Raw genomic sequence first — 24,856 nt, forward strand, 5'->3', positions numbered from 1 at the left:
TATACAGATTTGTCATTTATCACGTAAAAGATAATAAAATACAGAGCTGTTAAAATCTAGATGAACATTATATAAAGTTCAGACGAGGAGGATGATCAATGTTTGGCCCGTCGGCGGCCAGTTGTCTTGCGCGCTGATGGTGGCGGCTCCTCGTCTTCCACCTCGACAAAGCCTTGGTCAGCTGGCAGGAGCTGGTGTCGGCGAGTCTTGCGTGTGCTGGCTGTTGCACTGCGCATAGAATGCAACATTCCCTTCATTGCTACGCTGTTCTGACGAAGAAGAGGTGTGGTCAATTCATGAACTGACAAATGTTTCCTAAAATGAAAAACAAAGAAAACTGAAAGGCAAGTATTTTGTGTTCAGTGAAGGGGTCATTTAAATGCAGTGGGCCACTAGTGCCCTCAACAACTGCCCTGTTTTATGACAACATAAGGCTGGTTCACATGCAAGTGTGAACCGATTGAGTGCCGCGTCGCAGCGAAAATTTCCAACTTGTTGGAACCTCGCTGCCTATCGCAGCGACACTCGAAACAGGTTTTTCTGCCACAGCGGCAGGATTCGCTACCATTTTCGCTTGCATGCGAAACAGGCTATACAGAGACTAGTGCTTTGGGTGGCAAAAGTATTCCCACCAGTGGGGGACTACGGTACAGGCTCCTATACACATTTTCGAAAGTTTCAGAAAAACTGCAATACTAGAACTGAGGGTATCACGAATAGCAGGTGATTGAGTTGAGGCTAGAAGGTGGATACCCCTCTTCAAACTGTCAAAAGCTATAGCTACCTTACTTTTCCTGATAGCCAGAGAAAACAATGCACAGGAGGCCAATCAGGGTTCTATTTGAATCGAGCAGAAGGGAAAAAAAGTGGTGCGGTATGGCATAAGAGGCTTAACGTTTCCAAGCTGCACACTGGCTATGAGAAATTGTGTAGTGGAGGACGGGATTAATTCAGACCACCTGGGGCTTTGCAGTATGCACCGACATAACATAGTACACAGGAAGTTTCACATTATGCGTCCATTGCAAAAGAAAGGAACATACACTCACCCATCATTTGCACTGCGAGAGAACATGCCAACGACCATTTCGCCAAGGCGCTTCAGGGGCGAGGATTCCGAATTGCCATCGGCGAGAACAGATCGCCGACAAGCAACGTCGTCGTCATCGTCCTAGCAAACACAAGAAAAATACAGGGGTACACACAGCTGTCCGGAACTGAACCCGAAAGGTGTGAACCCGAACCGAACCTGAATTCTGGTTCAACATCCTGCTCACCAGTGGGTCTTCGGAGACTGCCACGGACTTCTTTACACGACGCGGGCGCTGTGTACGAACTGGAGTCCTGAAGTCTGAATCTCCATCTGTTGCTTCTTTTCTGGTTGCAGATGTCGTCCGAGTGGCGCGAGATGCACGAGTGGTGCGCCGAGTAGGACGCGGATGGTTTTCATCAGCTGCTGGCTCATCCCCCCCAGTGGCAGACTGCTGCAAGCAACGCAGCTCTTCCTCTTTTGCTTCCACAAGCTCCATGGCTGCCTTGTGGGACAGCTCTCTGCGAGGCATGCACAGCAGGGACATTGGCACTAGCTCGCATTTCATTCCTTGGATGACCTGCAGTGGCCATTGCTCATTTGCTTTGGCTTCATTTTATTTATCAGCTGTTTCATGAAGGATGCTGAAGGGGGATACCAAATCCAGCTAGACCGAGACTGGCATTGGAGGCTGTGAATGTCATTTTTTGCTAAGAACAGATCTTGAATAAGCCAGAAGGTCATGGACTGCAACAATTTGCGATAGTTCCAGTAACTCTGCCTGGTCAAGTTACAGCACTGGCTGCAATTGATTTATTGCTTTAATGTGCAATGCTATTCAGCGCAGAGAAATAGGAACAAAATTAGAGGAAAGCGTTGCACTAATCATTGCCGAGAAGAATGAATATCACAGCATGAAAGTTGGTAATCTATAGTAGATATAATAATTAATAGACCAAGTGGTCTTTTCTCCAAGATCCACCAAGTACCTGACATTTACACATCATAAAAACTGTACATGAACAGCTACATTGCATGTGACGGAGTAGAGAGGGAGAAAATTGGAACCATTTAAGAATCTGGAAGCAACACAGCCAGTTCTTGATGCAGGAAAAATGGCTAAGACGTGAAGTGCAGTGCAGGTCACATGCCACCACTTAGCATTCGCAGTACATACTCTAGAACTGGCGATTGCAGTGATGGCGATATGCATGCTCGTGGATGCATATCGTACAACTGGAGATACTGGATATAATGCAGCTGACACGTAGAACACGCGACACCCCACAATCTCCATTTTAAGGCACGTTGTTTGGAGCTTGCCAAACTGTTTCCGCCAAAATCCTGAATACTTCAACCTCTTCACCGTATGTGTACCGACAGCTGCAGCTCTTATGTCCACACCATCTCTGGAGGTGTGGGAGTGTGTTTGCAACACAGAACATTTGCATATTGTACTCAATGCACTTTGGCTAGAGAATTTAGTGAATCTGCACAATTGTAGTGCCACAAATAATACCTACAGCAGAATCTGAAGCCAGTGACTACAATGCAAAATGTGTTTGGTGTTCATCCACATGCACGATTTCTGCAAAAATCATCAAAGCAATTGGTGGATGGAGAAATTAGGTAGAACCTGGACAGCACAGTTACAGTTGATGCGAGGGTGGTAGCTGCAACCGCGCCTTTGAGCACTAAGCACTACCCGCACATCGCTGATGTGCAGTGAGCGACAAACAGATCACAAACATATCAGGGTGAGTGCATTTCTTGTGCTTCTGCATACGAATTTTGTTTTTTTTTTAACAATAAGATTATTTTTCCAAGACTCCGCGAGATTCATACAATCTAATTTTTAATGCAAATAGTGCTGATTACTCTGCTGCAGGGCAACGATTAAAAATGGATGTCATGAGCCAATGCAGTGGCAATCCCGGCGTGCCCTCACCTTGCCGCCAGCTCCTCGCGACAGTCTGAGAGGTTGGCATTTGCCTTTTCTAGGCGTGACTGCACATCTCTCAGCGACCTCTTGGCCTCAGAAGCCGACTCAGCGGTGTCCTTGAGTTCCATGGCCAGTTTGGAGCAGCGCTCTTCGGCAGCCTTCCTCACTGCCACCTCCCTTTCCAGGTCCTCCTTGAGGGCAAGCAAACTCAGCTCGGCTTCCCTGAGCGCCTCGTCCTTGTCATCGAGCTGCTTGCGCAGGGAGAGCTCGTGCTCCTGCATGTGGCGCCTCAGCTGCTCCAGTTCTTGGCTCAGTTCAGAGGTGGCATGCTGCAGCGCTTCTCCAGCGTCCCGCTCTACCTGCTCGATGCGCTGTTGCAGACTCGAGCTGTGTGCAACCTCTTCCGCAAGTTTCTCCGAGACAGTGGACAGCTCTTCGTGCGCTTGTTGGGCAGAGTCTTCGGCATCCCTGCGTGCTTGTACTTCGCATGCCAGCTGGGATGACATCTCTTCAAGCGAGCAGCGAAGGCTCTCCAGCTCCATTCCTGCAGCAGCCAGCTGAGCCTCTGCTTCTCGTTCCGCTGCAGCACCGTCTGTCTGCACTGCTTTGTCATCCATCAGGGGGGCAACACTGCATTTGAGCAAAGAGCACATGTTAGACAAGGTAATAGTAAATTAATAGTAAAGAGGAATTGGGACGCAACGGGTCCGCAGGTGAACAGTCCATCGCGTGAATCTGCCTTTAGCATCGTTGCTTCGAACGGTGGTTGCTGTATCACGGCACAATCCAACAATTTTGTAGTAGCCAACGGAGCCAGCTAATCGCGGTGAGATAAAGTGAACATGCTGAACATGGCCCTGAAGGACAGGTGCACGTCTTTTACGAGAGGTTAAAAAAACTCTCGGGACAGTTACTAGTCTGTAATTCGAATGTTTAACCGTTAGCTGGGACGTGAGAGAGGTTAGGCCTTTTTTGCTCCTGATCTCAAGCTCGCCAGATCGCTGAGGAAGCAGGGCCTTCAGGTCCCCAAGCATTCAGGTTTCAACTGCTACGCTCCTCTACGATGCTCAAACGCTCGCCTGCTTTCTGAGCATACAATGGTACAATGGTGCAGCTGGATGCGCAGCAGCGTGCCGAGCAAGCCACTGCCGCCGGTGCTCCTGTGAAGGGTGAGCAGCATCTTTGTGCTCTGCCAAGTTTGCCGAGTGCACCATTCCGACAAGAGCTCTCGTAAACAAACAACAAAAAAACGCTGTGATGCTATCAGCGTACAACATCTTGGCGCGCTGCCATGGCCTATGCTGCAGACTGCACAGAACCGAGGATTGCGCTAAAACGCTTAAAAACAAAGTCAACTGTCAACGACAAAAGTGGACGTGAGTAAAGAGGGTAAATACAGCACAAAGCCACGCACAGTTCACAAAAACGACCACTCAAAGCTGGGAGGGGGGGGGGGGGGGGGGGGGGGGGGGGGGGGATCGTTGTATACATGGTCCATGCGGGTACCTGTTCCCAGTACAATACTTCGAACTCCGAGCACACACACACACAAAAAAAACATTGCTGATTCATGGCCAAATCGATTCCATTAAAGAAAAGTGAAACTGCATGCCCCTTTATCTGGCTCATTTGTGCTAGCGGTCTCTTCCTTGAACAAGTTGCAGGTGGCACGAGAACAAAACTTCGGATAACCAACGGGATGTGCATTGTGCTGGAATCCCGAACTGCAGGGCTGTTTGTAATTCAGTGTGCCACTAGCCAATTGGGCAGTGTCCCTGCTTGTGATCCTTATTTGCTTCCACCTGCTGGTTTGGAGATCACATTGCTATCAGTTTATCAGTTGCACGGGCACTGCGCTGTCATCCAGTGTGAAACTAAACAACGGTGTCAGTGGCAGGGAGAAGCAGGGTGACATGTGTCATTCGACATGTGTGCAAGCTAGGAAAACGAACTGGAGGGTCTGCTCATGAGCGGCAACATACGGTATTTTGAAAGAGCAAATGACAAGGTATCATTAAAGTGGCTAGGATGACAACATCACACACAGTTACGTCCAAACAGTGCACACAATTTGCAAATGAGTTGCTGATGAAGCCAGAAATTTCCCATTCATTTCAAGTATTGTAGATTCACCCCTGCAAAGCATGCACTGCAGTTTGCCATTTTGCCTGTGTGGATACTAGGTACAACGTGTGTCCCAACTTGTGCCAATTTCATCACTTTCAAAAAAGCAAGCATGAGCAATAAATGCACATTTAGCACTTTTCCAAATCTGTAGCAATGAAAAATATGGTAGGAAATATTGCGGCTGCGATGTCGATTCCCCAAATCTGGCTTACCCGAGATGCCGCTCTTCTGCATTGTGCTGACCACTACCCTCGTCAAGCAATTTTGTCAGCTCTGCAACGCGCCGCTCTGCCTCTTCGCAACGCCCCAGGAGTTCCATGGTGGAACTCGCCTCTGCCTGCACACACACACACACACACACACATTAGGAGGAGTGTCCAAAAAAAGCAATGTTACCGTCCTGCAAGCAGCAGATATGCGAAAAATATTTTTTTTTCTGCTGGTGAGCCTGAGGTGCAAAAGGCTGTTCAGATGACTGCAATAGGCCTGGCATAATGCCACAACAGATTTGAAATGTCATATCACATAAGCGTGAGCTTGAATTGGTAGAGGAGCTAAATAAAACTCGATTCCATTTTGTTAGTAAAAAATTCTATGGCTCTAGCTGGGTACGTTGACAGAGGAAAACGCATTAAAAAAATTTTCCTGCCCCTCACTTGCAACATCTACACTGAAAAGAACTCTAATCACAGTCTTGAAGTGAATGTCGTATATACTCATGCAATGGCCACACCCCGAACTTGGCAACTGGTAATTAAAAAAAATTAAGATTGTTGATTTGCATAGTTAGGCCAAATGCAAATTAGGTGTGCTAGCAATTCAGTTATCACTTCGGTTCCAGTGTTCAGATCCACTGTTCATGGATAGCAGCTGACCAGACAGCGATAGTGTGTTAGTAAACATACATATTAGAATCTGCGATACGAATCTCACGGGGTCGCGAAAAAATTCGTGTCATCAGAAATTTTGTACCACTCGAACAAACAAAATTCATAAGCAGAAGCATGAAAAATGCATTCACACAGATCTGTTTACGGCTGACGGGAGTTATTCACTGCTGTGTGGCCACAGCTCGTAACGCACGATTAGCAATCTCGACGTCAGCAATAAGCGGGCCACAGACTGCCGCTCACTGCTTGCGGCAAGTGCTGGACAGTGCAGACACGGCTCGCGTGTTCGTATCATCCGTAGAGAGAGAGTTCGGCACGTCCGAAATTCCACACATTGTACACAATACACTCAAGCCGCGAAATGTTATGATTTTGTATCATTGCGAAATTCATATTAACAGTGCTCATATCACATATTATACTGTATGCAGAATTTGTCATTCTTGACATTCGTACATCCCTGGGAGTCTTCCTACGACTCGTGGTGCAGCGGTCAAGAGATGTGCCACTGCCCTTATACGGCAGGTGCTACCATTGGTGGCACTTGGGTTGCTTGGGTTGGGTTATGATCCAGGTTCCTCTTCCTTGTGCAATCTGTTTTCATCAGAAAGGACAAAACACCGCTGCGCAAAAAACTAAAATGGGGAGTACCCTCTGCAGTGGTACATCACCAGTTTTGGGCACGGCAAAAGAACAACTATGCAAAAACTCGTGGAATGTTTACTGCTGTCAATGTATGTGTGTGTCACTGTACGCATGACGCCTCTGGCAGGTGGCAACCCGGCCGCCAGGTTGTGGGCAACTTGCAAGAAGGGTTTATGGCTAGCTATACAAAATACTTAGTGTGCGAGCACAAAACCTTCAATCTCAGATTTCGCCAATGTTTGTGTGTCCAAAGCCTCTCAGTGATCTTCAGGAAGAGCAACTTTGGTCTCGCAGCCTACTGGTGCCAATACTTCCGTTCGCAAAGCAGTGGAGCATCGTTTAACTTCTGCACCACTGGGTCAGGAGTGGTATAAGGATTCCCAGTGAACTAAGAATATAATGTGGAGAATGACCAATTCTGCATAGCATATGGGCATTAACCCTTTCACGCTATTATTTCATACTCTTAAAAAGTACAATTTCGCCGGCCTTTATATGAAGCCTGCTTTAGCTTTAAATCCGAGCTTCAAACCGAAAGTGAAGTGAAAACTGAAGTGCTAGCGCACCTACTAATTCACTTTCGGGCTTACCGCGCTAAATTGTCCGCCATTTTCTGGCATTTCTTCATGCGCCCTAAGACAATATTTGGGCAGAGATGGTGGGGGAGTCATGCATAGTGAGAAAAATGCGTGCAATTCAACTACAAAAAAGCTTGCCAAACAGCACACCGGAATGGCCACGTTCCATTGTTGGGAGGGACCCAATAAACGACCACAAAGGGCACCAAAGAAATGTCTCAGTGGAAACAAGAAGCCATGCAACACTGGCCAATTACCTTGTGGGAACATTAAAGCTGCTTTTTTTTTTCTGCACAAAGAAGTGACTACACCGCAGAGAAAATAGCAACCCCAATTTCTTCCACTATTTGGAAGGCAGCCTATTTGGACCGTATAAGGAAAGCCATTTGGAAGAGCTCTGGATAAATTTCAACTACCGAAGAAGAGAAATTTCAACCACCCACTAGAACCACCTCACTCCCAGCTTCGAAGCTCGGCAAATTATGGCAGAGACTGGAGAACTGAAGCGGGACATAGTGTTTCCTAAGGCAACAACGGCGTGCTAGCCTAAGGTGGGGACACGCTGGAAAAAGCGTGCCTCAAATCCACCCCTCTTTCCCACATAGTGTAGCTCCCTTAACAATGTGATCGCGTGCTCGAAGCAGGCGCACTTCGCATGCTGCAGTGCTGCCATACAGGGCTCCTTTTATTATTATTATTATTATTATTATTATTATTATTAAGTGCCCAATTTGCATAAAGAAGTTTGCTCTATAAAATAACGCTAGACAAAAGGCTTAATTGTTTACAATTCATGATGAATAAACCACAAAAATTTCAGTACATTGCGTATCTCGGAACTATTTTTAAAACTTCGTTTTCACAAGTTAAAGTTACTGAGGGCTAAGTGTAATATGCTGTTCTGCAGCAAATTAGTGTAAACACAGAATGCCAACAAATGCAGCTGCAGTGCAGTAGAAAGCATAAGGCATCTTGACATATATGCCAATCAGATGAAAGTAAATAGCCACTTTATCTGCTAATAAGCTTGTGTAACAAGCTCTGGAATTCTTTGGTGAAAGTGCTAGTGGCTGGATGACAACACAAACACAGCGAGCGATCAATAAGTAATCAAAACACTAAACCCTGCTCACAAACGGCTTCTCTTATAATAGACAAAAACTTCTCTTGTGCTTGTCTCTTATAAAAAGGTTCAACGGGTAAATTTCAGGCAGAGAGTGGTGCGGCAGCTGTGGGCACTCAGATTCATCCCGCAGAAGCAGACCAGTTCAGCATCACCAGTGCGCAGACATGGTGCGTGGGCTTTGATTGCTCACGCACCATGGTCCTGCTGAACAGAGTGCTTGAAGCAAGCATTCCAGAAACTTTATTCGCTTGAGAATAATACTTCGAGCTTTTGAATATCAAACATTTGGATTGAATTTCGAATACTTTATTTGACCAAACGTTCGAAATTATCGAAAAGCACTCGCACAGTCCTAGTAATTAAGAGTGATGACAGCAGCCAAACATGGGATAATTACCTTGCGGTACAAGTCCAGCCGCGTGATCTCGCAGGCATTGCGGACGCGAGTGGCCATCTCTCTGTCTGCAATACACATGAGTTCTTGCTGTGTCCGCTCCATCTCTGCAACCAGATTCTTGTAGTCACCGACCTCAGCCCTGCTAGCACTGAGCATCCTCTCATTCCACCTGCGGTGAAGACGGAACAAATTGATTGTTGACGTGGGCATCATGGCACTACACCGACTGCAAGACTGTTGTGACGTCCGTGTGTAACATCACAACCACCAGAAGGAATACCTCTGATGAGTGACAACATAGACTGAAGCACCTAGGAAAATGTAGCTGCGAAGCTAGCCTAAAGAAAGGCATTTGATAAAGGTCATCTAAACACATCGTAGGACTACAGCTTGAAAAAAATAAAATGTTTCCTGTGCTGCCATGCAAGCAGATTCTTTTCTTCCAAAAGGAACTTCGGTCGCCCTACACCTGGCTGACATACACTGAGCAATGATACTCCACATGGCGATTGAACCACAAAGATCAGAACTCTGCGCTGCATGTACTGTCCCACACACGGACACACCACGGCTGTTGAAATGCGATGAACAGCTAGCACCTCAGAAGGACTGGCATCAGACTAGACGGATGGCTGACTTAATCACGGCAATATCTGACAGAGGCAGCTGCGAATTACAGTCGACGACCGAAAATTCGGACACCTGATTATTCGGTCATGCTTGAATATTCGGACTTTTTGGCGGCACCGCGACATGGCCCATAGAACCAATGCATAAGAGCGCTTGAAATTTCAGACGCACCGGAACCGACTGCTCGATTTTTCGGACCTTGTTCGCACTCGGCGCCAATAACCAAGCCGCCATATACCGTATTTACTTGCATATTGAACCCACTTTTCTCCCAGAAAAGTTGACATCAGTGTGAGGGCAGGGTTCATTATGCAGGAAAAAAAGTTAACAGATTTTTTTCGAAGGGTCGATATCTCATCTCATACCTCCGTCCGTCCGTCATCAATGCACGCGGTCAGACGGGTTTGTGTTCGTGCCACTGCTGTTTAGCATCGTTCACTTTGATGCGATCCGGCAATTTAGTGGTACCCTGCGGCGCATAAAGCGAACATGCCGAACACCGGCCCTGAAGGTCAGGCGCGCGTTTTTTACGAGAGGTTAAAAAAAACACAGGACGGTGACCAGTGCGTAATGCGAATGACTATGCCTTGGCGCTCTGCCAAGTTCCCTGAGCGCCGCCGTGCTCTCCACCTCCCCTCCACCACCCCTCTGGCAGGAGCTCTCCTAAAAAAATAGACAAGTGGTGGTGTTATCGGTGGCAGGCAGCATCTTGGCGCGTACATTTCTGTAAATCTTCCTCTGTGATGAAAATAACTATGGAAATACACTTTGTTTTGGTAAGAATTGCCATCTTAATCGCCAAGTCAGTCAGAAGAAAGAAGGCCAGACCTGCCACTGCAATCGCACAGTTTTCAACCTTCAAGGCTCTCATGGCAGCCTGGTTCTGCCTCATGGAATGGGCACATAACACGCTTTACTCACTCCTGTTCATAAAGTGCAAGTTTCGTTTGAAAGCATTTAAGACTTATTCATTTTTTGTTTCTTGAAACTGCTCATTTCTTGAAATGCTTTGAAGCAGACTGCCAAAATGATGACAGTGGCAGATCTGCTACTAGCAGAAAACTGGATGGCAACAGATACCACCAGCCTTATTTTACTGATAGGTTTTTAAAATCTCCTTAGTGCATCCCAGTAATGTAATACTCATTACTGCCACTCTACACTACCTAAGCAGCGGCAGTCATGTCTGCGATGCCTTTTTACCGACCCTCACTATTATGGGAAAGAAACTGCCATATAAAGAATTTCTTGAATTGTTCTACCACATTTCCGAGCCCCAGAGCTGGATGCAAGTTTATTTTGGAAAGATTCTTTTGATTGCCAGAAATAAACCTTCGTTAATTCGGGCTTCAAGAGAGTTCAAATTATCAGAATCAACACTGGACGCAACAGTAGAGGCAAAGCCATGCACGGACCTGAGCACTTTCTGGGTGTTGTCAAGCTCCTGCTGCAGTGCAGTGACCGTGTCAAAGAGCTCGTCAGTCTCAGCAGGGTCCAAGATGGCAGGGCCAGCAGAGCTGTCAGCGGTCATGAAAGAGTCGCCTTCACCTGTACTTGCACGGGCGTTGCTCCAGACCTCTGTGAGTCGACGGACGGCCTGCCGACAGCGTTCATGACGTGGTTCCAGCTGAACTGGCACCACTTGACAGGCGATGGCAGAGAACTTGAGCGCATTTAGAGACTCTTCAAGCATTGCCATTGATGGGCAGACATTCACCACAAGTGAAACCTGCCCACCAGTTGTAAAGTAGGCCTGCATCACCTGCAGACAACCACAGAAACAGTGATGAAATGATTCAATTACACGGAAGCCCTGGCATGGGCAGCTCAAAAATCCGTATACCCTGGGAAACCAATTTTACGGAATGCATCCGGAGAAAATGAAAACATCGTTATGAAGAGCTCATTTACCAGATGCACTCTGGCAACCGTAGGAAAAAAGCAGTAGTGAATTTGAGTGTGTTGTGTTTCATGGTACATAAGCAGCTAAGGCCATCATGCGCCAAGTACAAGAAATAATATAAAAAGTTTTTTGCCGAGACTTATAGAACTGAAAATTCATCGGTTGTGTAGAGGGCCTAAAACATCAGTACTACCTAGTGATCACATAGTGATCACATAGAAAGCAAATTTTACGATGGCTATTAGTAGAAGCTTAAAAGTGGGTTGGGTAACCTCAGCAGTTATCCTTGGCTGGGCAAGGATCTCAAGGCTCCCAACGAACCTAATAAAGACCTGTCTTCTCATTGGATCTGAGCATGCGCAGCAAATATTTTAATAAAATGCTCCGTTCAATCAAACACTTGTGCTTAACGCAGCAGATTCAACAGCTACAAGCTCGTGAACTAAGTAGAACCTCGATAATACAACTTTCAGGGGACTGCGCAAAACAGCTGTATAATCCGAACGTCGTATAATCGAAAATGTTGCACAAATGATGCATTCGTGATATAAACGTGTCCGCTACTCTGACTTTCAAAAATTCAAGAACAAAGAAAGCTGTATAGATTTTTTTATGTAACGTAACCGTATGCCTACCATTTGGCTACCCTTGGAAAATATAGACCAGCCCCCTTGGGTAGCTGTTGGCAGTGTTTTGTACCTTGGTGAGCTTGCTCTCACGGAAGGGCACAGGCACCTTCTTGGCAGCGTCCTTGTTGCGACGCAGGCCTTCGAGGCAGCGGCTGAGCACCATGAGAGAGGTGTTGATCCGGCCAGCTTCGCGAAGCCGCGACCCGTCGGTGCCAGACTTAGATGGCTTCTCTGAGCCAGCCAGGTCACAGAGCATGAGCGAGCTGACGTGCCAGTCCTGGCTGCGCGCCCCCGAGGTCACCAGCCGCACGGTAAACACGCAGTGGCTGCGGCTCGAGTTGCGGTTTAGGTGTGTCTCGGCGATGCTCCGGTTGTGGTATGCAAGGCACAGCAGCCGGTGTGCTTCGTCAGCATTGTGAATGGGCACTTCAATGAGCCCACGGATGAAGAAGCGCTTTGCATGGTCCTCCCCAAGCTTCAGCAGGGTGCGGCGGGTGCCTTTGGCACCTTTCTTTGTGGGTGCCTCCACTGAAGGGAGCAGCAGGTCATAGAGTCCTTCATTGTAGATTTCGTAAAAGGACAGCCACAGCAGAACCTATTGAGGATCCAGTGAACAATGAAGTCAACATTCTGCACCCGATATGGCAGATATATGGCGAGTACCCCTTTCCAAACTACACACCAACTCCACTTCAAGGGATGAAAACAAAAAATCACTACAGTCAAATACAGTAGTCTCGGTGATACGAACCTCACAGGGTCGCGAAAGAATTCGTATCATCCAAACGAACAAAATTCATATGCAGAAGCATGAAAAATGCATTCACACAGATCTGTTTACGGCCGACGAGATTTATTCACTGCTGTGTGGCCACAGCTTGCTACTCGCGGTGCGTACCGCGCGATTACAGATTGAGACTTTGGCGACATGCGGGCCGCGCACCGCCGCACTGGGCGTCGTGTGCATAGCGCGGTGGGCAATCGCGACGTTGGCGGTGTGCGGGTAGCGCTTAGTGCCAGAGGGTGTGGTCACGGCTTGCGCGTTCGTATCATCCATAGAGGCGAGGGAGAGAGAGAGTTCGGAACATCCAAAATTCCACACATCATATACAATGCACACTGGCCTGGGAATTTCGCGAATTCGTATCACCACGAATTAAACTGGGTTCGTATCACCAAGAAGATTCTACTGTACTCCACTTGACTGCTGCTGCTGAACAAACATATTGACAGTCAACTGTGAAGAGTGGTTCAATGGTGCTCTTAAACTGGTTGAGCTTAACAGAAGTGTTCGAAATGTCTGGGCATGCAAAAGCATAGGCAGATTTGGTAAACCAGCAATAAGACGAGCATGTAATAAGTTGTGGAACGGGAATGTTGAGTACCCTAAGATACATTTTCACAAATTCAACAGAAGGCCTGCACTAAACTTCTTTAGCTTTGGCATTCCCAGTGGGCCTCTTCGATTTACCGCGCTCGCGCTGGCTGCCAGAAAGCTCGCCCCCAACAGGAAAGCGCATCATGGTCACATGGGCTGGAGGCCACCAGAACCAGCTCACGGTAAGCCCTCCATGAATCACGGAGGGCAAACGCTCTCCGCAGCTTTGGGTTCTGCCGTCTCTCGTTGCTACGCGCGCTTGAGATCGAAAACAACGACCTGAAGCTATTGAGGGCTGCCGCAGACTGCAGAAAAATCAGCTGATCGCGCTCGCAACTTTTATAGTACATCGGCGGCGACAACGTGAGCGTGTGGTCTTCGGTGCAAAGTGTGCTGTGTAAGTTTCAAGAAATCCTAAAAGCATGCGATGAGCAATCACAATCTAATGTGTCAGTCGACACCATGTCGGAGGGAAAAACTGCCCGTGTGTTGCTCATCAAACGCCACGCCACATTCTCGGATCATCGCATGCTTGTTTACTGCGCAGTAGGTATGACTGGTATAACCGCTGACAATCGACCCTGCGTGGTGATTGACTTTGCTGCGGTCACTGCGATTTCTACATCTGAACTCCTTCCTGTGGGCTGTAATCAGATAAGAATGTGGATACATTCCGTTCAACTGTAGTCTGTCAGCCGCCAGCTTTTGCTGCTGGCAAGGAATGCACGCATAATGTCTACACTTGCTACCATACCACCTCTCCGTCGTCTGCTAGGTGCCCGAGCTCTGCCACACTAAATAGTCCTGGTAAGTCTGGCTGCCCGCTGGTAGCTTGAAACCGCCCAGCCAGAGAAAAACGAATGCATTCTGGGCAGCCACTGGAAGTACGCAGAGCAACCCGAGAAAATCGAGCGCTTGGCTCCGCGCAGGCAGATAATTGAAGAGGCCCAATGGTTAGCAGCACACTTCTGGAAAATTCTTGCAAGGGCGTTTGCATTTGTGAAGAGCAATCCTGAAATTAATAGAATATGCATGCTCCATGCCTGCTTTAAGAGGGAAGCTGGTCTTAGAAAAAAAATTACGCTATTCAATAAGAGTTAAATTATTACCCTGCCTATCATAGAAGTTAAGTTACAGGGTTTTCAAGTTGCCACTTCACAAACTGGAAGAAAAGTTTGTATTCCCGTTTTATGAATGGACAACTTCAAAACCCTGTAAGTTAGCGTTATGATAGGCAGGATGACAATTTTACCTTTATAGTATAGTTGGATGTCAAGAGAAACCAAAAGCATGCAATCTAGAAAATTCCATGCAGCAAATTTTCTTTAAACCTCTCGGCAAGAAGTTACATAACATAAGTGCACAAGGAATAGTACCTACATAAAATTAAATGACATTTGAAATCAGCACGCAAAAATACGTGTTCCCCGAAGATTTCATAATTATGACTTCATTAAGACAGCCAGGAGTCCAAAATTTTCATGGCATGAAATTGTCTGCTCCGGCCCAAATTTAGTCCATACTATGATCTGAATTAATATTGTGGTAAAAAAAATGATTTTCTCAAGGAATAAAATGGTAGAGCTGGACAGATCAGCGAACCTTTTTTTTCCCGTTTATTTAAGCATCCTTGTCATCCTTCATTACATATCCTTTTATGCCCTCTTAAAAAAAGATAACAGCTGTAGATTCCACAAATGTCATTTTTAGATAAATTTTTAGACCAATGCCCCATTACTGAATTTTTCCAAGACCCTCTTCTCCCCTTAAAGTGCTCACGGCCTTTACACTGATGCGAGTGAAGAATGCTTACTCCAATTCCAAATGGATGCAGTACTGGTAAGGGCTAATATGACTCATTACTACATGGAATGTGCGTGTAATTTGCCGTGTTTAATCGAAAACGCATAGAATTCCTTGACAGTTTGGAAAGTATAATTCGAAGCCAACATAACAGATGCTGGTGCACGTTTCTTTGTGAATTCATGCTTTCCCTCCTCCAACCATTTTTAACTCCTGGACAGTCAGCCATGTGCTGCACTGTGCACACTATGCCCCTCACTGACCTTTACATTCGCACAACGGCCAACTCTCCCCGGCCTCCTCTGTGGATGGCCACGTGCATGACGTCTACTTGCACCTTTTCACATCCCTTAACTGGGTGTTGCCAGAAAAAAGAAGTCGTGCTTAAAACACGACTTCGGCAGGGGCAGGAAACTTCAGTTTTGGTTTGAAATACTTCAGCACACCCAGTGACTGAAGGAGAACTCATGGATAAAAATGATTCATTCCTGTGCATGTAAGCAGTGCCAGAGACAGCAGAGGTGGCCAAATTGTTCGAGGCACCGGGAAACGAAGTTGCTCTCTTCGTGACACCACCATGACATGCATCATTGGCACTGCACGCCTTTGGTGCAGATTCGGAACGCACCTGCCCAGTGGAGTCATTGCTGCCTGCGCTGGAGCGAGACAGGAAGAGTGAAGCATCACTGTCATTGCGAGGCAGATGGAAAGTGCTGAAGTCCGCTGCATTGCGGGCACCCTTCTCGCCGAGCAGCTGGTTCTTGAGCTGCAAAACGGCAGCCTCTTCTGTGGTGCTCAGCTGAACCGCTTCATCAAAGCAGTCTGGCCGCACGGGTGCCCCCTGGCATATCTGCACAGTAGAAAGAGGTTGTACCGAGTCATCATCAACATTGTGTATACCTGTGAAGGCCAGAAGGGTCACCCAATACAAGTTTTTAGCACACCAACATAAATATGAAAGAAAAAGTACAACCATAACCATTCAAGCATGTCGTTGTTGGCTGCAGACAACATAACCGCAACAATAGAATGCACAAATAAAAAAAGAATGAAAGGTCGGTGAGTGCAGAGCAAAATCTTGGGTTGCTGCGAGGGAAGAGGGGAGTACCTGGGTGCCAAGCAAACGGAAGAGGCGGTCCAAGGTTCGGGGCACGATGCCAGGGTCAGTGCATGGCCCCTGCATGGTGTGAGTCTTTCCACCGGCCGTGGGACCGTACGCAAAGAGCAGCACATTTTTGCCCTCAATGAATGCATTTAGGGGCTCCTGCACCACCTCCTGGAACAGCTGCTCCTGGCTGCTGTCCTCTGGGAACACCTGTGCACGCAGAGTGACGCAGCTTGAGGCACACAGCCACTGCCAATACAGCGTCCGACTGCCGCCTGAAGTGTTATGGTTGTACAACCAACACTCGCCACTGCAATAAGGAGGTGACACAACAAACGCAGAGCACTATGTATACTGTTGCCTGCTTGCAAGCACTGCAAAAGAACTGCTGCATCAAAGCTGCGCAAACATGTAGCAGTGGTCGGCCTAAAAGGCAAGACGACCAACTGTACAAAATCTTCCATCCCCGAAAAAGACCCCATGTACGCATTTACAGCGACAGCTGTTAAGCTACTTTCAGTTTTTGTGTCGGTATAACACGTATGGAATGTGTTATGCTGACTGGTTCGCTTAGAGTTACGGCAACACGATACTGATTCGTCCGGTGCAGCAACATCAAGTATGACGCGACAAAGCACCACGCTGCCTGTCCTGCTAGAATGCCAATAACGAATTGGTCCATGCGCACAAAAGGCAAGCCTACTCAAATTATGAAACACCCCAAATGACAACGTAATTTCGAGCCACCTCAGGTGTCACTGAAATTGACTGGTAAATTAAAAGGTCTTCTTGGGCACCCAAATGAAACTGGCAACATTGCACATGCCCTACAAGTACTTGCACTAAGTACAGTCGTGCCTCGTTGTCACAACCCTTGTTAATGTGGATAGTTTTTTCTGGACACCAAACTTTTTTAATACAATTACACCTCTTTAATAAGGAAACTTGCTGCCCAGACAACCGATGGGGCAACAATGCACCAAGCCCATTGGGGCCTTGTATTTTTGTCGCATTAATACAGACAGCGATGAAAACAGAACTTCCTCTATCCCAAATAGATGTTTCCTTCTCTGCGCTTTGAGTGCAGGAGACCTGCTAGAAACAGACAGCAAGGCAAAGCTGAAGGAGGTGACACAGGTTCTAGCCAGGCACACGCACACACGTCGAGAGCCCACCCAAATAACTAAACTGCCTTACGCCCGTTGTGAAAGGCATTCTAGCAAGACACAGCGCAAAAGTGCAAGAGACTCGGTAACCGCCCTCCTTTCCGTTTTTGCATAAATTATTGTGCAAAAGTGCCTGGTTGATCCTTCTTTCAAATTATGGGTTGTGTTGGGTTTTACGACGCATAAGAACTCAGGCCATCATGCTCCAAGCTATAGGATTCTTTCAATTTGTCACATTGCATGAATGCACCAAGCTGTCTATAGCTCTACAGCTGAAAGTCATTTCAGCCACTGTCAGCCGAGTGGGTACAGATGCACATTGGTGGTTAGCAGGATGGTCAGGCTTCAATTTGTTTAGGCCCGTGCAAAAGTTAGGCTAGAGGCAATATTAACACTGCACCATGTCTGCCGAGACCTTGGCGGAGAGATGCCAGTGGCCCAGTAATGCATGACCATACTGTGCATAAACTTGCACACAACTTCGCTGAATCGAGACTGCTTCAGTTTCCAAAAGGCTGTTGACTATTTGTGTGCATAACAGTAGGGGAAAGATGCAATACTTGCTCAAAAGTTTTCAAGTTTTCCTCAGCACACTAGTTTTTATACAAGTGGACTCTCCTGCCATCTTGCTATGCATCAACCGTCCCTGAAGTGCACACTGCTGAGCAAGAAGAAAAATGCGCAAGGAAAAACGTGGCATTGGCATTTTAATGCTTAAACATTGTGTGGGATGTACTCGTAGAAAAGGCATTGTGGGTGATGAAACCCTTGCACTGGTTGCAGGCTGCACCTGTCAGAAGCAGGGCCCTGAAAGGGAATTCATCAGTCGTCCAGGTATGCTGTGCTGAAAATGTATCACACTGCCAACTATGCAGTCTGATCCGCAATCAGCAGTAGTAAAAGGCTGTTAGTTTACACTTCTAATGGACTAGAAAAAAGTTCCGAGTTATCGAGTGACCCTGAAAAATTCACATTTATTTAGTGAAAGACTGGGCAATGGTTGCTTGCTTTTGAGATGAAAACAGAGCAGAAATGACTATTTCGCCTGTTTCTGTCAATACATTTCTGCGTGCATATTATCAGGGGTGTCGAAGCGGAACTGCTCCGAAATTGTAACGGCCTCTGTGGCGGCCTGCACAGGGAAACGCGGTAGAGCTGCACTGCTACCACGTCACACCACTCACAAGCGGCACTGATGCATCTGAGGAGGCTTCACCACACCATTGGTGAATGGCATGCGACAAGCGTGCAGTTTCGGTGAACTCGAATGTAACCATGCAGACAACAGCTAAGGAAACCCACAGCAAGGCTGAAGTGCAGAGAAAAAAAAAAGAAAGGAAAGAGGGGGAGGGGGGAGAGAACACTGGCGACGCGCCAATCAGAGTCTGAAGTGATGCGCAGTTGAACCCTCTTGGCTCGCAGATAGTGGCTGGTTGAGCCGCCGTTAATGCAAGCCATAACTAAGCAGTGGACTGTTCTCAGAGATGGGGCCATCCGGCCATCATTGAATGCACTTCGCAGATGAGTGAGTGAATCTGCTGTACAGAATTCAGGTTTCGAGTAGGGCTGTTTCGATGATCTCTTGCTTTGCCATCGTACCTGGGCATAGCCTCCCTGTGGAAGCCCTTTCAAAAAGATCGCTGCAGACCTGCCAGCCAATGAACCCACCTTGGTGAAGTTGAAGAATTTCTGCTGCTGGTGCTCCAGAGTGGCCGTTGTTGATGCCACAGTTGTCTCACTGTGGGGTTCAAAAGCCGGGTGTGTAAACGGCTTGCCACCCACACGTGGTCGCAAGCGCAGGTACACCTTGAGTGCAGAGCCTGCAGACAAAAGGCCGCTTCGATGTTGCAGCACTTCAGTATCTTCTTTCATCAGAGTTTCACGCGTGACCCTGCACTTTGAGCAGGTCTGCTTGTCAAGCTGAAAGTTCACCCATGAACTGTCGCGATCATAATATTGGGAGACATGGGAAAACATGGCAAAGCTGTTCTGTACGCTTTAACAGCGCACACGCGTTCTTTTCTCCCTCGCAGGCATATCTATACCCTCACTGCTGCTTCACGTGCCATACATAAATTGAAACCGGCGGCAGGTGCCACTTTGGCGACTAGTGTTTGCTCTAGCCATGTGATTGACGAAGCAAATTGCATGCTGCCTTTTGCTGAGCGGCAACTCTGCAGGGGGGTTGAAATTATGCATTTTTCTCTATTACTTTGCAATATAGCCCTCTTTCACCAAAAAGGCCACTATGTATACATGTGTCTGCATGTTCAAGCATGCATGTGTCAGCCTTCGCGTCTTGAACCCCCCAATGGTGGGTGCACAGCAGGGTAACAATCCAGTTGCCCGATACGAGCCTCAGCCCACTACCCATCATTCCGCCAGAAAGCCAATGCCCACCATACGCACACCTACACCTCCCAGAAGCCTCCAGACACCAGGAGCCCCTGCAGCAGTGGAATGAAAAAGCGACGGCGAAATCAAATTCAAAGACGCAATAGGAGGCGGATCGACCCATTGATCACTTGTCAAATTTTTCTTCATTGATCTTCTTTGCATTGTTTGCCCATTTGTTCAGTATCACGACTGAACAACACAATTAGACGTCCACAGTTAGCACAGTTAGAAATTAGACGTCCTCCCCCAATGCAGAGTTGCCACGCTGTGAAAGACTGTATGTGATCTGCTTCGCCTATCGTAGTGGCTATGGGAGAAGCTACGCGAAAAAGTTCAGCTGATGTTTTCACTTTCAAAACAATAATGCTTTACAAGTTTTTTTGCAGCAGTGCACTGCCTCCAAGTCTGAGAAATGCGAAGGACTCACTGGCAACAACGTCTGCGTCCAGCTTCTGACACACAGATTCCACTGGGGGAAGCTCGGGTTCCATTTCGGGAGGTTGAGCAGACTCTGTAGAGTCTTTATAAGGTCGGGCGGGTCTGTGCATGACTCTTCCAGCCTGAAAAAGCAGGATAGCATTACACACAGCAACCAAAGAGACTGAAGACAACTACACTGCATGCCAAGAGGTACACAGATAACCAGCTACTTTCTAGTGGGCAAGTAAGGACGTTTGCCTCAAATCAGCGCAGCTGCACCTTTTCACTGCCTTAAAAGATGCCAATGCAATGAAATTAAATCCCTTTGCCTTAGTTGCATTCCATAAACATATGGCAATGCGTATAGAGATAGTCAGAAGTACTAAGGGCAAAGAATTCTTTTTTTTTTTAGCGGTACAGCTTGGCACTTATGGCGCCTTTGAAGCTACCAAAACACGAAGTCGCATCTGCAGGGGCATCAGACACAAGGGCATAAGAAACAGGAAAAATTTTGATGGCAGGCTGCGACAGAGCAGAAACAATGCCAGCAAGATAGAGCTGGTGCCGGAAGCCCTCGCAGAAAATTGCGAGTGTATTGACAACCAGAATGCCTTCGAGCGAGCCAGAATGCTAGCTGTCAAGACTAATCTGCTGATGGCGCTTAGTTGAAACCTTGACATCAGAATGCTAAGTAGAACGTTCATTTGGGCGAGTTGGTATAGATGCATCTTTAGTAAAACAGCGCGAACAACGTAGGACAAGAGCAAACAACGTAGACAAGAACGTAGGACAAGGACGTAGGACAGCGCCCGTCCTGTGTCCTCCTTCATCTTGTCCTACGTTGTTCGCGCTGTTTTACTGAAGATGCATCAGAATGCTAGCCGTCGAGACTAATCTGGTAATGGCGCTTAGTTAAAACCTTGGCATATTCAGCACAAAGTATTACCCCACCTGTGTGAATGGCATGTGTCAAGTGGTGGGCAACCTAGGCAGGTTGCCCACCACTCAGTGGGCAGGTGTGCAGTCTGCCACAAAACTGGCTTCAGACAGACATACAATGGCTAAATGTAGGGACTGGTCACTATAAGTGCTAGCGCACCAAAAAAAAAAAAAGAATCAATGAGCCCAAGTAACCTGACAATACATCATACCAAAATGGACCCTTATCTTGACTAGCTGTATCCCAGACACAGTACAGCAAGCTGCAGGCAAGCGGGCAGCAAGGCTGTGTGCCATGCTTTCTGGATTGCATTGAGCAGAACAAAGCAGTAGCAAAAGCTGCCCTACGGCTGATCAACCCATGTAAATTAAACACAAGAACCCGCTGCCCCTTCACACGGGCACTCCATTAGTGAACTGGGCTCTGCGCATTTTATGTGGGAGAGCAGCGATTCTTTGTATGCGTCAGGCAGACTGCGCAGAAGAGAATACGTTACCGTCACTGCCCGGCGCCGTCCAGAGGACGGGAACTTGGCGCCTGAAAGCGCCCTGCACAAAGGTCACAAAAACCTATCAACCCATCTGCCATACGACCCCCCGGCAAGGCCCTCTACCCGTTTAGGGGCAGAATTTTTTTTATTTGGGGCTAAGGCCCTAGCCGAAAAAGGCAACGCGCCAAGAAGGCGGTTACGGTCACGGTGCTTGCGCCTGCGCTTTATCCTTCGCACCAGTCGGTGACAGGAACACACCCTCGAGAGCGTCTCACAGCATGAGTGCTAGGATTTGCATGCCTTATCGCAGTTTGTAACATGCCTGAGATAACAGCACGTACAGTCGTGAGCAAAAGTGGAGAGACCCCGCCTTCAGGCGCGGGAGCAGCTGCGGGGCCGCACCGCGGCGCTCCTATCTCGCGCCGCATGCTCGCTGCGAGAGTGCCCCGAGTGACGACAAACTTCACCCTCGCTCTTGCACGGGCGCTTATTACGCTTGATAAATTCCTAGTGCGGCATTCGGCTACTCTACAGCTGACGGTCGCGACGAAGGGGAGCGCGCATCGCAAAGTGCCTGAGTTCTCTGAAGGGAAACAACGGCGAGCTGCTCCCCTCCTCCTTTTTCAGCGCGCCTTGACGGTTCCGCGCCAATGCCTTGTCTGTATTGGCATGCTGTTGGAAGGCATTCGCGGCTTACAATCGACTCCCCAGTAATGAGGCAGAGACGAATACATGGAGGAATAAAATACAAGGTACTGTGGATCCTTGCCTTTAACACCCCGTTCAAATAAGTATTAAAAATGTTTGGAACTCACAGGTTCTTTATTGCCGCGAGAAATAAACAATCTGAACGTAACAATCAACTAATACTGACTGAAGTTGCCATTAACGGCAATTACACTAGCAGCTCGGCGCGGCATCGAATCAAACAGTGATGTGTCGCGACGAGCGCGAAGAGTGCCAATCTTGCATTACGGCAGTCCACAGTTGATCATCTGAGCCGCGCGGAGATCCCGGGCCGCAATTTGCTTCTTGATCATCCCGCACACGTTTTCGATGGGGTTCAGATCTGCATCTGCTGGTGGCCACTCCAGCGTGCGGATGTCCGCTCTTCCAGCAGTGCGCCCACGAGGCGAGCTGTGTGAACTGGGCTACGGCCCTGCTGGAAAAGGAAGCCTTCGATGCGTACAACGGGACCCAGGCCATCGTTGCTTATGACACACCACACAATGACAGCGCACCTCCCACTTGACGGGACACCCGTCGTGTACTTAGACAGATATCTATAAAATAGGCGGCTGCAGAAGACGCAAAGGAAGAAAGCAAACCAGGCAGCACACGATCTATCTAGCACAATGAAAGCATTAGGACAGATTACATTTGTCTTGGATAAAGAAATTTCTTATATTTCACAGGTTCAACATCAAGCACTGTATCATTTTTTTTTACGAGCCGATGTGCGCTAGGTAAGGGCTAGGCTTTGAAAAAGAGAACGCGAAATAACATGTCAGGAATTTCTTTATCCAAGATAAATGTAACCTATCCTAATGCTTTCTTTGTGCTAGATAGATTGTGTGCTACCTGATTTGCTTTTTTCCTTTGCATCTTCTCCACCATCCTATTTTATAGATATCTGTCCGAGTAAACGATGGGTGTCCTGTCAAGTGGGAGCTGCGCTGTCATTGTCTGGAGTGCCATAAGCAAACGATGGCCTGGGCTCCATTTTCCGCATCGAATGCTTCCTTCCTTCCTGCTGCTTCCTTTTCCAGCAGGGTCGTAGCCCAGTCCACACAGCTCGCCTCGTGGGCGCACTGCTGGAAGAGCGGACATGCGCACGCTGGAGTGGCCACCAGCAGATGCAGATCTGAACCCCATCGAAAACGTGGCGGGCTGATCAAGAAGCAAATTGCGGCCCGGGATCTCCGCGCGGCTACAGATGATCAACTGTGGACTGCCGTAAAGCAAGACTGGCAAACTCTTCGCGCTCGCCCCGACGTTGTGTCATCACTGTTCGATTCGATGTCGCGCCGGGCTGATAGTGTAATTGCCGTTAAAGGCAACTGCACTAAGCATTAGTTGATTGTTAAGTTCAGATTCTTTATTTCTCACTGCAATAAAGAGCCTGTGAGTGCCAAACATTTGCAATACTTTTTTAAAAGGGGGTGCTCAAAGCGAGGATCCAAAGTGCCTTGCATTTTACGCCTAGATGTATTCGTCTCTAAATAGCGATTCGGTAGTCGAGTGGAAGCCGCGCATGCCTTCCAACAGCATGCCAATACAGGCAACGCATCGGCGCGTAACCGTCAAGGCGCGCTGAAAAATGAGGAGGAGAGCAGTTCGCCGTATTTTCCCTTCAGAGACTTTAGGCGCTTTGCGATGCGCGCTCCTCTTTGTCGCGACCGTCAACTGTAGAGTAGCCGAATGCCGCACTAGAAATTTATCAAGCTTGATAAGCGCCCGCGCAAGAGCTAGGGTGAAGTTTGTCGTCACTCGGGGCACTCTCGCAGCGAGCGTGCGGCACGAGATAGCAGCGCCGCGGTGCGGCCCCGCAGCTGCTCCCGCGCCCGGAGCCGTGGTCTCTGCACTTATGCTCAAGACTGTACATACGTAAGGAGGTCGTTTGAAAATAAATTCGTACGCCCCGCCGCGGTGGCTCAGTGGTTAGGGCGCTCGACTACCGATCCGGAGTTCCCGGGTTCGAACCCGACCGCGGCGGCTGCGTTTTTATGGAGGAAAAACGCTAAGGCGCCCGTGTGCTGTGCGATGTCAGTGCACGTTAAAGATCCCCAGGTGGTCGAAATTATGCCGGAGCCCTCCACTACGGCACCTATTTCTCTTTCTTCTTTCACTCCCTCCTTCATCCCTTCCCTTACGGCGCGGTTCAGGTGTCCAACGATATATGAGACAGATACTGCGCCATTTCCTTTCCCCCAGAAAAACCAATTATTATTATTATCACCCCACCGGCTGGCCTTACAACGGTCGCGTAGGGAGCAACCGGACCGATATCCGCGGTCAACCCACGGAACTTACCTTTTTTTTTCTTTCACTCGCTTTACTCCTCTCTCCGTGTGTTGGCTTCCGTGCTTTTCCTTTCTCTGCCTAAACTACTTGGTGTACACGTCACCTTGCATCGACGAACAACACGGTCTGTAGGCAGCGGCGCGTTGACAGCGTTCCTTGCGTCGCGTGCTAGCTAATCCTTGGCTAATCCACGCGCACAATACGGCTGCGTGCGCGAATCATACCTTTTAAATTCG

General features: G+C 48.0%; 1 protein-coding gene across 1 annotated transcript; it reads right to left on the reverse strand.

Moving 5' to 3' along the window:
* Positions 1-24,827, reverse strand: LOC144136332 (uncharacterized). Its single transcript, XM_077668581.1, has 13 exons — positions 24,630-24,827; positions 20,174-20,306; positions 19,018-19,169; positions 16,187-16,393; positions 15,707-15,928; positions 11,968-12,492; positions 10,781-11,127; positions 8,736-8,904; positions 5,312-5,436; positions 2,979-3,602; positions 1,278-1,551; positions 1,050-1,171; positions 1-228 (listed from the first exon to the last, which is right to left on the reverse strand). Exons 2-13 carry the CDS (start codon positions 20,292-20,294, stop codon positions 96-98), a joined length of 3,021 nt encoding a protein of 1,006 aa, XP_077524707.1. The 5' UTR covers positions 20,295-20,306; positions 24,630-24,827; the 3' UTR covers positions 1-95.
* Positions 24,828-24,856: the final 29 nt, after the last annotated feature.

This window comes from Amblyomma americanum, chromosome 6 (genome assembly GCF_052857255.1).
Source record: "Amblyomma americanum isolate KBUSLIRL-KWMA chromosome 6, ASM5285725v1, whole genome shotgun sequence".
Taxonomy (NCBI): domain Eukaryota; kingdom Metazoa; phylum Arthropoda; class Arachnida; order Ixodida; family Ixodidae; genus Amblyomma; species Amblyomma americanum.